This window comes from Scyliorhinus torazame, chromosome 15, assembly GCF_047496885.1.
Source record: "Scyliorhinus torazame isolate Kashiwa2021f chromosome 15, sScyTor2.1, whole genome shotgun sequence".
In the NCBI taxonomy this organism is placed as follows: Eukaryota; Metazoa; Chordata; class Chondrichthyes; order Carcharhiniformes; family Scyliorhinidae; genus Scyliorhinus; species Scyliorhinus torazame.
In genome coordinates, this window is record NC_092721.1 from 192,087,305 (window position 1) to 192,101,962 (window position 14,658).

Consider the following 14,658-nt stretch of genomic DNA (forward strand, 5'->3'; position numbering starts at 1 on the left):
AATATTGTAGGGTACTAATTCATCTTGGGCAGTGGTGTAAATTAGAGGCATTGGATCAGCTGCCCATTAGACACAGCATCTGATATTCAATTCAATTAACTGCAGTGGAAACCGAAAATCACGGGCGGGATTCTCCACTCCCGCGCCGAAGTGGCCGCACCGTCGAGGTTCACGACGGCGCGAAACGGCCCCGATCCCGATCAATTCAGGCCCTGACAATGGGCTAGGATCAGGGCCGTGTCATCTACACGCGCCAGGCCTTGTCGCCCGCGTAAAGGCGGGGCGGCATAGATGACGCGGCCGGCACCGCATACCTGGCGTCATCCGCTCATGCGTGGGTTGGCCGGCGCCATCCCGCGCATGCGTGGTTGCCGTCCTCTCTAAGTCCACCCCGCAAGAAGATGGCGGACGGATCTTGCGGGGCCGCGGAAGGAAGGAGGTCCTCGATCGCGGGCCACCCCACATTTGAGGTACCCCCCCGGTGCAGGATCCCCCCTCGCTCCCCGCCCCCCTGCAGGCCGCTCTCCCAGCGTTCGCGCGCTGCTCCCGACGGCAGCGACCAGGTGTGGACGGCGCCGGGGGGAACCCGCCGTTTTGGCCTGGCCGCTCAGCCCATCCGGGCCTGAGAATAGCGGGGGTGCCAGAGAATTGCCATTTTGGGGGTCTCCGGCGATTCTCCGGCCTGTGGCCCGCGGAACTCGACCGGGCCGTTCCCGCCGCTTGGGAGAATCATGGGAGGGCGTCGGATCGGCGTCCCGGGAAATTTTGCCGGCCCAGGCAATTCTCCCAACCGGCGCGCGAGTGGAGAATCTCGCCCCACATGTTGTATACTGCACATTGCAATCCCACCCGAGAAGAATTCCTGTCCCTGCAACTTCAACATGAAGCTAAAATGACAAACTTCTAAAGAAAAAAACCTGAGCCAATTAAATATCACTGTTGCAGTGTGGCGGACTTTCACCTTAAGATTAAATCTCAGGATTCACAAGATGATCTGGGAACATCCCACCATTCAATGAAATCATGGGCAGGATTCTCTAGTCCCCAGACGCTTGTTTCCCGGTGGCCAGGGACCCACATGTCAATGGGATTGCCCATTGGAACCACCCCATGCTGCCGGGAAAACCTGCGGTAGGGGTGCGCTGCCAACGGGAAAAGTGAACCGCATCGACCGGAGAATTCCAGCCTATGTCTATGCTTTATAAGTTAATCAATATATTATTACTATTCTGATTTGAAACATGATTTATTTGGTTTGGAACACTGGTCTTAAACTCATTCCAAATGACCAATTCTTTGCAAGTTGTTCAGGGCGGCAATGTTGCTTCACAGTGCCAGGGACCCGGGTTTGATTCTTGGCTTGGGTCACGGTCTGTGCAGAGTCTGCCCGTTCTCTCCGTGTCTGCGTGGGTTTCCTCCGGGTTTCTCCCACAAGTCCCAAACGATGTGCTGTTAGGCGAATTAGACATTCTGAATTCTCCCTCAGTGTACCCAAACAGCCGGCATGTGGCAACTAGGGGATTTTCACAGTAATTTCATTGTAGTGTTAATGTAAGCATACTTGTGACGTTAATAAAGATTATTAAGATTCTGAAGGGGCTTGATAGGGTAAACCCGGAGAGATTGTTTATTCTGGTTGGGGAATTCAAAACACTTGAGCAGATACTCACGGTAAGAAGGCTGATCATTTAGATCCGAGATGGGGAGAAATTGCTTCACTCAAACGGCTGGGAATCTTTGGAATTCTGTACTTCAGAAGGTTGTGAGCACTTGCCATTGTTGAATATATATAATATATATATATATATTTATATTTTTATTTAGCTTGAGATAGACAGATTATTGGTCGCAGGGATTCACAGGATAAGGGGAGGGGCTAGAAAGTGCAGTTGAAGCCGGAGATCTGCCAAGGTTGGATTGAATGGTGTAATCATAGATTCATAGAATTTACAGTGCAGGAGGCCATTTGGCCCATTGGGTCTGCACCGGCACTTGGAAAGAGCACCACACTAAGGCCCCACCTCCACCCAACCCCGTAAACCAGTAACCCCATCTAACCTAAGGGCAATTTATCATGGCCAATCCACTTAACCGGCATATCTTTGGGCTGTGGGAGGAAACCGGAGCACCCGGAGGAAACCCACGCAGACACGGGGAGGATGTGCAGACTCTGCACAGACAGTGACCCAAGCCGGGAATCAAACCCAGGACCCTGGAGCTGTGAAGCAACTGTGCTAACCACTCTGCTACCGTGTAGCAGGCGTGACAGACTGCATGGTCTGCTCCCACTGCTCTTTCTCCTGTTCCGGTGTACAATTGATCCCTACGTTTTCCACACAAAAAAATTGCCTTTGATTTTTCTGTAAATTTTAAAGGCTGCTCTCAAGATCTAGAATAATAATCTGTGACTAAACCCATCTCAGAAATGGTTCTCAGACTCCAAACAAAGTTTTTACTGAGCATGTCCTCTTATTTAGACCACCAGTGGCACGATTACACCGAGATGAAATTAAGCCATCCAGTGTATCGGGGGGGGTTCAAGCAAATATTTCCAAACTTGATATTCTCCAACAGTATATTTACAATACAAAAATGTCACTAACTGACATAAAAACAGAAAATAGGATTAGGTTATTTGGCCCATTCAGCCTGCTCCATCATTTAATGTGATCATGGTGGATTCGCTATCTCAACATCATATTCCCGCTGTCATGTGAGAGTACCTTTAAGACATGGATGTTGAAGCAATGTACCTTTAAGAAAACAGTGATGTCAGAGAGTGGGTGGGGCTGAGCTCAGGTCAGCCGTTTTGGCAGTTTTGTTTTGCAGTTTGAAAAGCAGCTTGTGTGTGTCTGTGTTTTGCAGTGAGCTGGATCTCTGCCATGAAAGTCTATCGCTGGATCATTTGGGTGATTTAAAGTAAAACCTTTAACCTGATGTGATTTTGTTTAAAGGTGTTAAGTCTCTTGGAATTTTGAAGGAACATTTTAAGGAATTATTTACTGTTGCAATATTTTCTGAGTTATCTTTGAAGTAAGGGGTGTTAAGAGATCCAATGTTTATTTAAGATGTTAAGTTGAGTTCATGGAATAAAGAGTGTTTTGTGTTTAAAAACCCATGTGTCCATAATTGTAATCCCACACCTAGGGAAAAAGCCGCGTGCTCGGAAAAGCAACAAATACATTAAAGGGGGAGGTTGGTTGAACTCCATGATACATTTTGGGGTTCTAAAAACGCCTCGCCCCACACTCCTTAGCGCCTTTAGTCTCGAGAAGTATACTTCTTTCTTAAATACATTCAGTGACCTGGCCTGCACAATCTTATGTGGTAGACAATTCCATAGGTTGATCATGCTCTGCATGAAGATATTTCTCCTTATCTCCGTCCTAAATGGCTTACAGTGCTTCCTCCTCACTTGTTCTCGATCCTCCTCAGTCAGAGCAAACCTATCATTCCTGTATCCAGTTCATCCAGTCTTGTCAGAATTTTAAATGTTTCAATGAGATCCGCTCTCAAGTACATGCAAAGTCGACCCAATCTCTCCTCAAATGATCATCCTTCCATCCCAGAAATCAGTCTGGTGAATCTTTGCTGCACTCCCTCTCTGGCAAGTATGTATTTTCTAAGGTAAGGAGACCAAAATTACACACAATACTCCAGGTGTGGTCTTGCCAAGGCCCTGAACAGCTGCAGGAAGGCATTCTTGTTCCTGTACTCAAATCTATTACAATTTATTCTTTAAATAATACTCTGCCATTCTGTTTTTCCTATCAAAGTGGAGAACTTCACACTTATCCACATTATATTGCATCTGCCATGTATTTGCCCACTCACTCAATTTGTCAAAATTACCTTGATGCCTCTTTACTTGCTCCTCACCACCTCATTTTGTTATCAGCAAACTTGGAAATATTACATTTGATTCCTTCATTCAAATTGTTATATATATTGTCAATAGTTGGAGCCCCACGCAGTGATCCCTCTGGTACCTCACTTTCAACTCCAAAAACGACCCCTTTATTTTTATTGTTTCCTGTCTGCTAATCAGTTCTCAATCCACGACAATATACTACCCCTAATACCATGTGATTTAATTTTGTACACGAACCTCTTGCGTGGGACTTTATCAAAAGCATTCTGAAATTCCAAATACAACACCTCTACTGGTTCTCTCTTATCTATTCCACTAGTTACGTCTTCAAAAAACTCCAGTGAGTTTGTCAGTCTCCTGTCACATTGGCTTTGGTTAATTCCGTTGACATTTTCTAACTGTTCTACTATCACATCTATTATAATCGATTCTAGCATTTTCTCTGCCACTGATGTTTGGCTCACTGGTCTGTAATTCCATCTTTCTTTCCCCCCCACTTTTTGAAATAGTGGTGTTATATTTGCCACTCTCCAATCTGCTGGACTATTCCACAATCTGCAGAATTTTTCCAGATGACAATTAATGCATCCACATTTCCACGGCCACCTCCCTTCGTACCCTGGGATGTAGATTATCAGGCCCTGAGGATATATCAGCTTTCAAAGAACAAAGGAGAATACAGCACAGGAACAGGCCCTTCGGCCCTCCAAGCCTGTACTGGTCATGATACCACCCTTGGCCAAAACCCTCAGCACTTTCTCGTGCTGTATCCCTCTATACCCATCCTATCCATGTGTTTGTCGAGCATTTCCTTGTGCTGAATCCCTCTATACCCATCCTATCCATGTGTTTGTCGAACACTTCCTCGTGCTGAATCCCTCTACACCTATCCATGTGTTTGTCGATATACCTTTTGAATGCCATTAATATATCTTCTACCACAATCTCTCCTGGCAACGCGTTCCAGCCACTCACCACCCTCTTGTGTAAAAAACCTGCCTCACACATCTCCTCTAAACTTGCCCCAAGGACCTTAAACCTATGCATCCTAGTGATTGATCCCTCAACCCTGAGAAAGAGTGCCTGCCCATCCACTCTATCCATACCCCTCATAATCTTGTAGACTTCTATCAGGGCGCCCCTCAACCTCAAGTCATTCTAATGAAAACAGTCAGTCTATTCAGCCTCTCCGCATAGCTAGCACCCTCCATACCAGGCAACATCATGGTAAACCTCCTCTGCACCCTCTCCAAAGCCTCCACATCCTTCTGGTAGTGTGGTGATCAAAATTGTGCGCAGTCCCATCAATTTCTTTCTTTTTTACTTGATATTAATTTCCTTGAATTCCTCCTCCTCACTAGACCCTTGCTTCCCTAACATTTCTGGGAAGTTATTTGTGAAAACAGATCTAAAGTTGTTTAATTGCTTTGCCATTTCCTTGCTCTCCATTATCAATTCTCCCATTTCGGACTTGCATTTGCCTTTACTAATATTTTTATTTTTACATTATAGAAGCTTTTGCAGTCCACTTGTAGGGTTACTCTCATACTCTATTTTTCCCTTCTTAATCAATTTCTTGGTCCTCCTTTGCTGAATTCTGAACTGTTCCCAATCATCAGACTTGCTATTTCTTCTAGCAACTTTATGACTCCACTTTGGATCTAAAACTAGCTTCATTTCTTTTCTTAGCCATGCTCAAGTCACTTTGCCTGTTGCGTTTTTGCGCAAGAAAGGAATATATAACAGTTGCAATGCATGCATTTGCTTCTTAACTGTTAGCCATTGCCTATCCCCCATCATGCCTTTTAAGTTCCCCGATCTATCTTTGCCAACTCACCCCTCAAACTTTCATAATTTCCTTTGATTAAATTTAGGACTCTAGATTACTTTACTTTCTACCCCAATGAAGAATCCCATCATGTTATAGTAACTGTACCCTAAAAAGATTCCATAAAATAGGATTAATCTCTTTTCATTTATATAATCATCTAATCACCAATTATAGGATAGCCTGTCCCTAGTTGGTATCTCCACATACTGACCCAATGAAACACCTTGTACACACTCCAGAAACTCATCCACCACAGTATTATAGACTGGGCATACCACATCAGCAATACGCAGATTAAAGTAAGCCATGATTACTGTGGCTTGTTAATGCATCTCTTAATTTCCTATTTAATGCCATTTTCCCCTCACCATGGCTGTTTTGAGTCCATCAGACAACTCCCACAAATGTTTCCCTCACCTTGTTGCTGCTTACTCCACCCAGACTGATTCTAACATTGAAATGTTCTGAGCCAATATCTTCTCTCACTACTGCACTGATTTCATTATTTATCAACACCACCCTACCTCCTTTTCCTTTTTGCCTGTTCTTCCTAAATAAAGAATACTCTTAAGATATTTTGTTCCCAACCTTGGTCACACGGCAGCCACGACTCTGCAATCAATATTGAGCGCGTTTACAACTACTTGTGTTGTTAATTCTTCTTAACTTATTGTGAATGCTCTGCATTCAGATACCGTACTTTTAGATTACTTTTATACTAATCGAGCAGAGGAGAAGAAAGCATAAATTATACAAATGTGGTGCAATATAAAAATCCCAACAGCGAGTTCTATTAAGCACAATAACAGAAATACCATTGGTAACAATTATCAACTGTTTTATTAGATTTGTTCCATACATACCGAATGTGTGTACCGCTGGGAAAGTAATTATATTACATTTATGTTCAAACTACTTAATTCCAGGAATGGAAAAGCCCACTGCAAAAGGGCACCTATAAAATCAAACAAGGTTTGATTTGACAGTTCCATTAAACAGCCATTTCCTGTTTCACAATAAATTTTTCGAACACAATGAAACCCATGAGATTACGAATGAAGCACTGCTATCTAACCATGTCTTATGGGCTGTGACGGGTTGCCATCCATACAGACTTAATTGCGCTTAAATTCTAAGGCTCCTGTCACACCTGAATATCCTGACTCAGGCTGGATGAGACTGAAGAAGCGAACTGCATCCTTAGCTCCAGTGATGAAGTGTAAAAGAAGTGGAGCAAAGGAGGACACGGCCCCATTTTGCAACACTAGCTGCTGTAAAGCAGGCGTGATCAAAGGTCCTATTGAAAGGGAGAAGTTCCTCTCAAAAGGGAGAAGGCAAGTTCCTAAGTGAATGGAATGTGGGGGTTCGGACATCAGGGTGTGGAAGGAGTCGGACATTGGCGGTGGGTGTCAGGGGTATGGTTCGGGGGCAGTTCTCCCGTGCGAGGCTCGGTCTGTGTCTTTAAAAATAGTTGCGCAGAAGTTGGAGACGCTTTTTTGCTTTACACCTCTTTCAGAGTAACAATGAGGGAGAAACTGGCAAAACCATCTGAAGTTAGCGATTTAGATCCCTTTGTCGGATGGTTCTCAGTGCAGTATAATTGTCCAGGGGAAGTCAAAAGGGAGCTGGACACGGCCCTTGTGGCTAAAGGGATCAAGGGGTATGGAGAGACAGTGGGAGTGGGATACTGAATTTGCATGATCAGCCATGATCATATTGAATGGTGGTGCGGGCTCAAAGGGCCAAATGGCCTACTCCTGCACCTATTCTCTATGTTAGCCCTTCTGGACAATTGCCAGGTAAACCCTTACTGGGAACTCCCCTTACTGGAAAATTACAGACAGATATAGATAGGCTAGGAGATTGGGCCAACATTTGGCAGATGGAATTTAATGGAATGTAGATAAATGTGAGGTTATCCATTTTGGCCCAAAAAATAGAAAGGCAAATTATCTAAATGGAAGGCAGATTCAAAATCCATCTGGGCAGAGAGACATGTGTCTTTGTTCATGAATCGCAGAAAGTCGGTATGCAGGTACAGCATATAATAAAAAAGGCAAATGGAATGTTAGCGTCTATTGCAAAAAAACTGGAGTTTAAAAGTAGAAAACTGTTGCAACTGTATAGGGTTTTGGTGAGACCACATCTGGAATACGGTGTCCAGTTTCGGTCTCCTTATTTGAGAAAGGATGTGGCGGCATTGGAGGCAGTTCATAGGAGGTTTACCAGATTGATCCCGAGAATGAAAGGATTGACATACAAGGAGAGATTATACTTGCTAGAGTTTAGAAGGAGAGGGTATCTGATCGAGGTGTACAAAATACTAAAATGAATTGATAAAGTAAACGTAGACCAAATGTTCCCCTTTGTAGGGCAATCTCGAATGAGACGTTACAGATATAGGTCGAGAAACGGTTGATTTAGAACGGAGGTGAGGAGGAACTACTTCTCGCAGAGGGTGGCAAATTTGTGGACTCGCTGCCCCATAGTGCAGTGGAATCTGAGTCATTAAATTGTTTCAAGGAGATAGATATATTTCTGATAAAAAAACATTAAAGGGATATGGGGAACAGGTAGGGAGGTGGATTTGAGACCAAGAAGAGATCAACCATGATCTGATTAAATGGTGGAGCAGGCTCGAACTTCTGCTCCTAATTCCTTTGTTCCTACGAGAGTGATTCCCTAGCACATCTTTGGGAAACCACCCCAAATCTGATGCTGGGAGCCAGGAAGCTTATAGGTACATCTAGGAAATCAAACACTATATAGACAAATTGGTCTTCATCTTTTTTAACATTGCCATTAATTGTCCCACTATGTCCCACTAGCAAACACTATTTTTTTCTGTCTGGTGGTGCTTAGGCACAACCACTCAACTTTCGAAAAAATCTTTCATGCATTCCTTTACGATTTGCTGAACTGATGGTACTCCTTGTTGGTCTTTTGTTCTTTCAATGTTATAACCATTAGAACATTGAAAGCTACACTGCTCAATTCAGCCCATTTCGTCGCCACCTCCGCTCCCTAACTACTTCCCCACCCACCACCCTTGCTGTGGACCTTCATTGGCACCTAGCCCTTTAATTCCTCATATCGAAAATCCTTGTCCCACATTCTCTCCAAACTGTTTGCATGACTCTAGCTACTTGTGCATCCTATTTCCACTTGCCCTGAAAGCCTTCAGAAATTCCATCCCTCTACCCCTCATCCTCTCCATCTTAGAGATCCTCATTAAAACTCACTTCTTTGACAATGATTTGCATCACTGCTCCTAATCTCTCCTTTGCCTTGGTGTCTATTTTCCTCATGCTTCTGGGAGGCTCACTGGGGTGTTTTTCTACATTAAAGGTGTTGCAGTTAAAGATGTTAAATAAATGCAAGTTGCTATTCATTGGGCACAAGTATGTTTCAACATTTTTATTGAAACAAATAGCACAAGCACAAACATAATATTGCTTAGTTTAGTGGAGTTCATTTGTTACAAGGCACTTGACAATCTATAAAAGCTGGAATTTGAGATTGTGCAATTTTCTGGAAGGGCACTGGTCTCTTGAATAAATAAATAAAACATGCATTCAGCTGATCTTCCCTCCCTCTGCTGTATCTAAGCCCCACTTTTATTTCACTAAACCAGACAGGATTGAGATTGAGGTCAGAGTTAGGCAGATTTTTAATCGGGCAATTTAATTTTAATTGGTAACAGGTTGAAGGGTTACGGAGAACAGGCAGGACGGTGGAGTTGAGGCCAGGATGGGATCAGACGTGATCACTTTTAGGGTGTTTAGGCTCGGGATACTAAATTGCCCACTCCTGCTCCTAGGTCATATGTTCTAGGGAGGAGATGCTCTGGCTGATTTCGCAATCCAGCTCTTGGTCTGCAGCATCATAGGTAGCAGATGAGGAAAATATCAAACATGATAGAATGGCGGAGCAGACTCGATGGGCCGAATGGCCTAATCCTGCCCCTGTATCTTATGAACTTGAGATACCAAACAGCAGACAGAGCACTAAAGTGCAATGCAATATAACTGGTAGGGCAACTTTTAACTATGCAACATTATAAAGAAAAATAAAGCATTGACTAGGTGGAAACTTCATGTGTGTAAACTGAATATCTTTCAAAAATCTAGGTAGACCCTAATTCCAGTACAATTGGGTGAACTAAAACTTTCTCTACTGGGCCTTACTCTGGCTGAGATCATCACCAGGAGATAGGGAGGAACAAACAAAAGAATAACCCTGCATTTATATGGTACCTTTAATTTCTCAGGGCATTCCAATGTGCTGCACATTCAATGAATTACTTAGTCCACAGAACAATATGATTAACCTATTAATCTGTTTTTTGATTTTGGTTGAGGGATGAATGTTGACCAGGATATTAGAACTCTGCTCTTCTTGGGAAAGTACCATGAGAACTCATGACTGCCTAAACAGTCAGGCCCCCATCAAAAAGCCCACTCCCTCAGTAATGCACTGAATTGTCTGCCTATAATTATTAGCTTAATCCTGGATTTCTGCTTGAATGTACATCTGAACGGTAAGATTGCTATCAAGTTAAGCTAATTTAGTTCATTCATCCCTATGACGTTTCCCAGAAGAAAGTCCATAGCTTGAAGCTTTTCCAGTACTGCATATCTCCAGAAGACCCCCTTTTGAAATGAAATGAAAATCGCTTATTGTCACAAGTAGACTTCAAATCAAGTTACTGTAAAAAGTCCCTAGTCGCCATATTCCGGCGCCTGTTCGGGGAGGCTGGTACGGGAATTGAACCGTGCTGTTGGCCTGCATTGGTCTGCTTTGAAAGCCAGCGATTTAACCCTGTGCTAAACATCTCCTTCCAAGGTAGAAGATCCCAGATTTACCCAGCATTTCCTTATTGAGAACTCCATGACCTAGGCACCAGTTTAGTGACTTTTTCTGCACTTTTTTCATTGTGGCTAGGAAACTAGAATGTGACATAGCAGTCAAAATATGGTTGAACCAAAGTCAAACATAGTTCAGGACTTTCTCTGACTTGCATTCCTACTGTTTTAACTTTTCGCCTAACATAATGCTGGGTGTATTAAATTGCTGCGCTATATGGCTTGGATCTGCACTGAGCCTCCAAAGATTCCAAGTCTTTTCAACTTCACTCTTCATTAAATGCCTTGCTTATTTTTCTTTTCAGTGTATAATATTTTTCATTTGTCTATTTTATACCCCACTGTTCTAACCAGTTGCATATTTTGTCTAACTCATTCTGCAACTTTTGTGCTGATTGCTTGAATGTCACTGACATTCTCCTACTTTGGAATCATCATATTAGATTGCAGCAACAGTAGATTTAAAACGGTTGTGAATTCTGGTTAATTTTCCATTCTCAAGTTGAACACACAAATCGAAACATCTGTTCAATCTTCCTCATTTTTCTGTGGTTCATGGTTCTGGACAGATGTTCAGCACAGTGAGTATAAAATATTGCTGGAAAGAACTTGCTGCACTTGCACGAATTTCTGGTTAGGTAGTGTTGCTCTTTTTAAAAAATAAATTTAGTGTACCCAATTCATTTTTTCCAATTAAGGAGCAATTTAGTGTGCTCAATCCACCTACCTTGCACATCTGTGTGTTATGGGGTGAAACCCACGCACACACGGGGGAATGTGCAAACTCCACACGGACAGTGACCCAGAGCCGGGATCGAACCTGGGACCTCTGCGCCATGAGACTGCAGTGCTAACCAATGTGCCCCCCAGATAGTGTTGTGACAAAGTATCAGCTGTAGGCAGCATCCTTGACCTGACCGGATGTATTGCTGGATGGAGGAAGCATGCGAGCTGAGGGGGGAATGTATCAGAGAGTTCCGCTCAAATCATCTGCTCCCAGCTCACTATGTACAGCGGTTTTAAGAAGCATTTGAAAGCAGAAATAAAGTTAAACAGCAAGTTTCTTGTGTGAATTCAGAAAATGCAGTTTCCTGAAACAGTATTAATGCTTACCTACAATTAAAGACAGTGAATGGTTTTAAAAATACATTCATTCTAAGGAATAGGGGAACCACTCAGCATGGTTAACATCAATTACATAACTTCCATATCTGAAATTTCAATGATGAAGCCAATGTTGTTTGGTGGTTTATATCTATATATTTGTTACTTACCTTCATATTCCCTAATCGTCTTGTCCGGTCAATAACTAGAAGCTTTTTTATGAGGTCTCTAAAACAGAAAGAGCCACATGTCAGAAATATTTTCCCCATATAGTAATAGATCTCATTTGAACATCTATAAACAGAATAGAAGTCCATTAATGTTTCCTAAAATAGCATAATTGACATGTCACAGATCATGAAATGTTATCCAAAATACAGACTTTTTAAACAAGTGAAAGGATAGCACACGATTTGAAGTATTTTGTAGTTTTAGTACAGCTAAATATGTTATTTCCATATCTCGCCAGATCTCTTGGGTCATTGGTCGTGGTTCGACAAGGTATGTCACAAAAGGTGAAGTCATAAGAGCCCATGGTGTTGGAGGCACAGATAGAGAATTGGCTAATGGTCAGGAAACACTGAGTGAGGATAAGGGATTCTTTTTCAGGTTGGCGACCTGTAACCAGTGAGATTCCACAGGGATCAGTGCTGGAACCACAACTGTTTACAATATATATTAATGACTTGGAGGAAGGAACTGAATGGTCTGTAGCCATATTTGCAGACGACACAAAATAGGTGGAAAGGCAAGTTGTGAGAGTGATACAAATAGTTTGCAAAGAGATATTGATAGGTTAAGTGGGCAAAAAGTTGGGAATGTGGGAAAATGTGAAGTTGTTCATTTTGAAAGACAGAACAAAACAACAGTATTATTTAAATTGACAAAAAGCATAAAGCTGAAACACAAAGGGACTTGTGGGTATATGTGCACGAAACACAGAAAACTAGCACACAGGTACAGCAGATAATCAGGAAGGCTAATGGAATGTTGGCCCTTATTTCAACAGGGTTGGAGTATGAGTCGGGAAGTCTTACTGCAACTGTACAAGGGACTGATGAGACCATATATGGAGCACTGAGAGCAGTTTTGGTCCCCCTATTTAAGGAACAATATTATTTCATTGGAGGCAGTTCAGAGAATGCTCACAAGGATGATCCCGAGTATTCAGCCCATCGAGTCTGCACCGGCTCTTGGAAAGAGCACCCTACCCAAGGTCAAACCTCCACCCTATCCCCATAACCCAGTAACCCCACCCAACACTAAGGGCAATTTTGGACACAAAGGGCAATTTATCATGGCCAATCCACCTAACCGGCACATCTTTGGACTGTGGGAGGAAACCGGAGCACCCGGAGGAAACCCACGCACACAAGGGGAGGATGTGCAGACTCCGCACAGAGAGTGACCCAAGCCGGAATCGAACCTGGGACCCTGGAGCTGTGAAGCAATTGTGCTATCCACAATGCTACCGTGCTGCCCTGAGGGATGGATGGATTGTCTTCTGAGCAAAGGTTAATCCGGTAGGGATTCTACTCATTGGAATTTAGAAGAATGAGTGATGATCTCAATTTCTTCATTAATAAGGGGATCAGGGGTTATGGGGAGGAGGCAGGAGAATGGGGATGAGGAAAATATCAGTCATGATTGAATGGCGGAGAAGATTCATGGGCCCAGTGGCCTAATTCTGCTCCTATGTCTTATGGTCTTATATAGAGTCATAGATGTTTACAGCATGGAAACAGGCTCTTTGGCCCAGCTTGTTCATGCCACCCAGTTTCTCTCACTTGCCCGCATTTGGCCCATATCCCTCTATACCCACCCTGCCCATGTAACTGTCTAACTGGATTTTTCAAAATAGATAGATAGGATTCTTAGGGGGCTTGGCAGGGTGAAGGCAGAGATGACTCCCCTCATGAAAGAGTCCAGGACCGGAGTGCAGTCTCAGAACAAAGGGATGGCAATTGAAAACGGAGATGAGGAGGAATTTTTTCTCGCAAGAGGGTCGAGAGTCCTTGGAACTTCTTGCCACAGAGAGCTTTGGGGACAGAGTCCTTGTGTCTATTTAAGACCGAGATCGATAGATTCTTGATCAGTAAGTGAATCAAGGGTTACGAGAACAGACAGGAAAGTGGACATGAGGAATGTCAGCTATGATCCTATTGACTGGCGGAGAAGGCTCAACAGGCCGAGATGACAACTCCTGTTCCTATTTCTTATGGTCTTATGTTATTCCAAGATATAAACGAGAGAGAAAAGTAAAGATGCAGATCAGCCAAAAACGTGTCAATTTTCAATATGAAAATGAAAACCGCTTATTGGCACAAGTAGGCTTCAAATGAAGTTACTGTGAAAAGCCCCTAGTCGCCACATTCCAGCGCCTGTTCGGGGAGGCTGGTACGGGAATTGAGCCGTGCTGCTGGCCTGCCTTGGTCTGTTTTCAAAGCCAGCGATTTAGCTCAGTGTGGTAAACCAGCCCCTAGCAGACTCCAAAACTATTACAATCCAAAGACTGCCCACGATCTAAACCCTTGAAATGGGTTGCGGAAACAATTTTCAACCCGAGGCAGCAGGAACAGGATTAGGCCATTCAATCTTGTCCCACCACACAATGAGACTGAATTATGCGCGAAATTTTCAATTGACCCAGTATCCACAGCCTCTTCAGGAGGTAGAGGAGAGAGGAAGAGTTCCAGATCACTATTCGGCTTTGTGAGAAGTACTTATTGAAGTCCCGCCTCATGGATTCAGCTCTAACTTTAAGATTATGTCACATTGTGTTGGATTTCCCACCACCAAAATAATAGTGATGAATATAGTTTGAAGCATTGAAACAGGGATGTGAAAGTTTATAGGGGAGTTTATTTTTTGTGTTTTTTTACAACATAATATTGTGGTGATAACCTTTTTTTCAAATTTAGGAACTTTTAGTTGGATGAATCGGGTGCCAAAATGGCCAATAAAAGAGCTTTTTTCTGGTTCTTCTT

The 14,658-nt window shown here is 43.2% G+C and overlaps 1 protein-coding gene across 2 annotated transcripts in view; it reads right to left on the bottom strand.

Annotated features, from left to right (window-relative positions):
* Positions 1 to 14,658, bottom strand: part of prkx (protein kinase X-linked) — a 124,685-nt gene that overhangs the window by 21,625 nt on the left and 88,402 nt on the right. For both annotated transcript variants that reach the window (XM_072477357.1, XM_072477356.1), the window contains exon 6: positions 11,842 to 11,899. In XM_072477357.1, the coding sequence (XP_072333458.1) occupies positions 11,842 to 11,899 (58 nt within the window). The remainder of the gene's footprint in view (positions 1 to 11,841; positions 11,900 to 14,658) is intronic.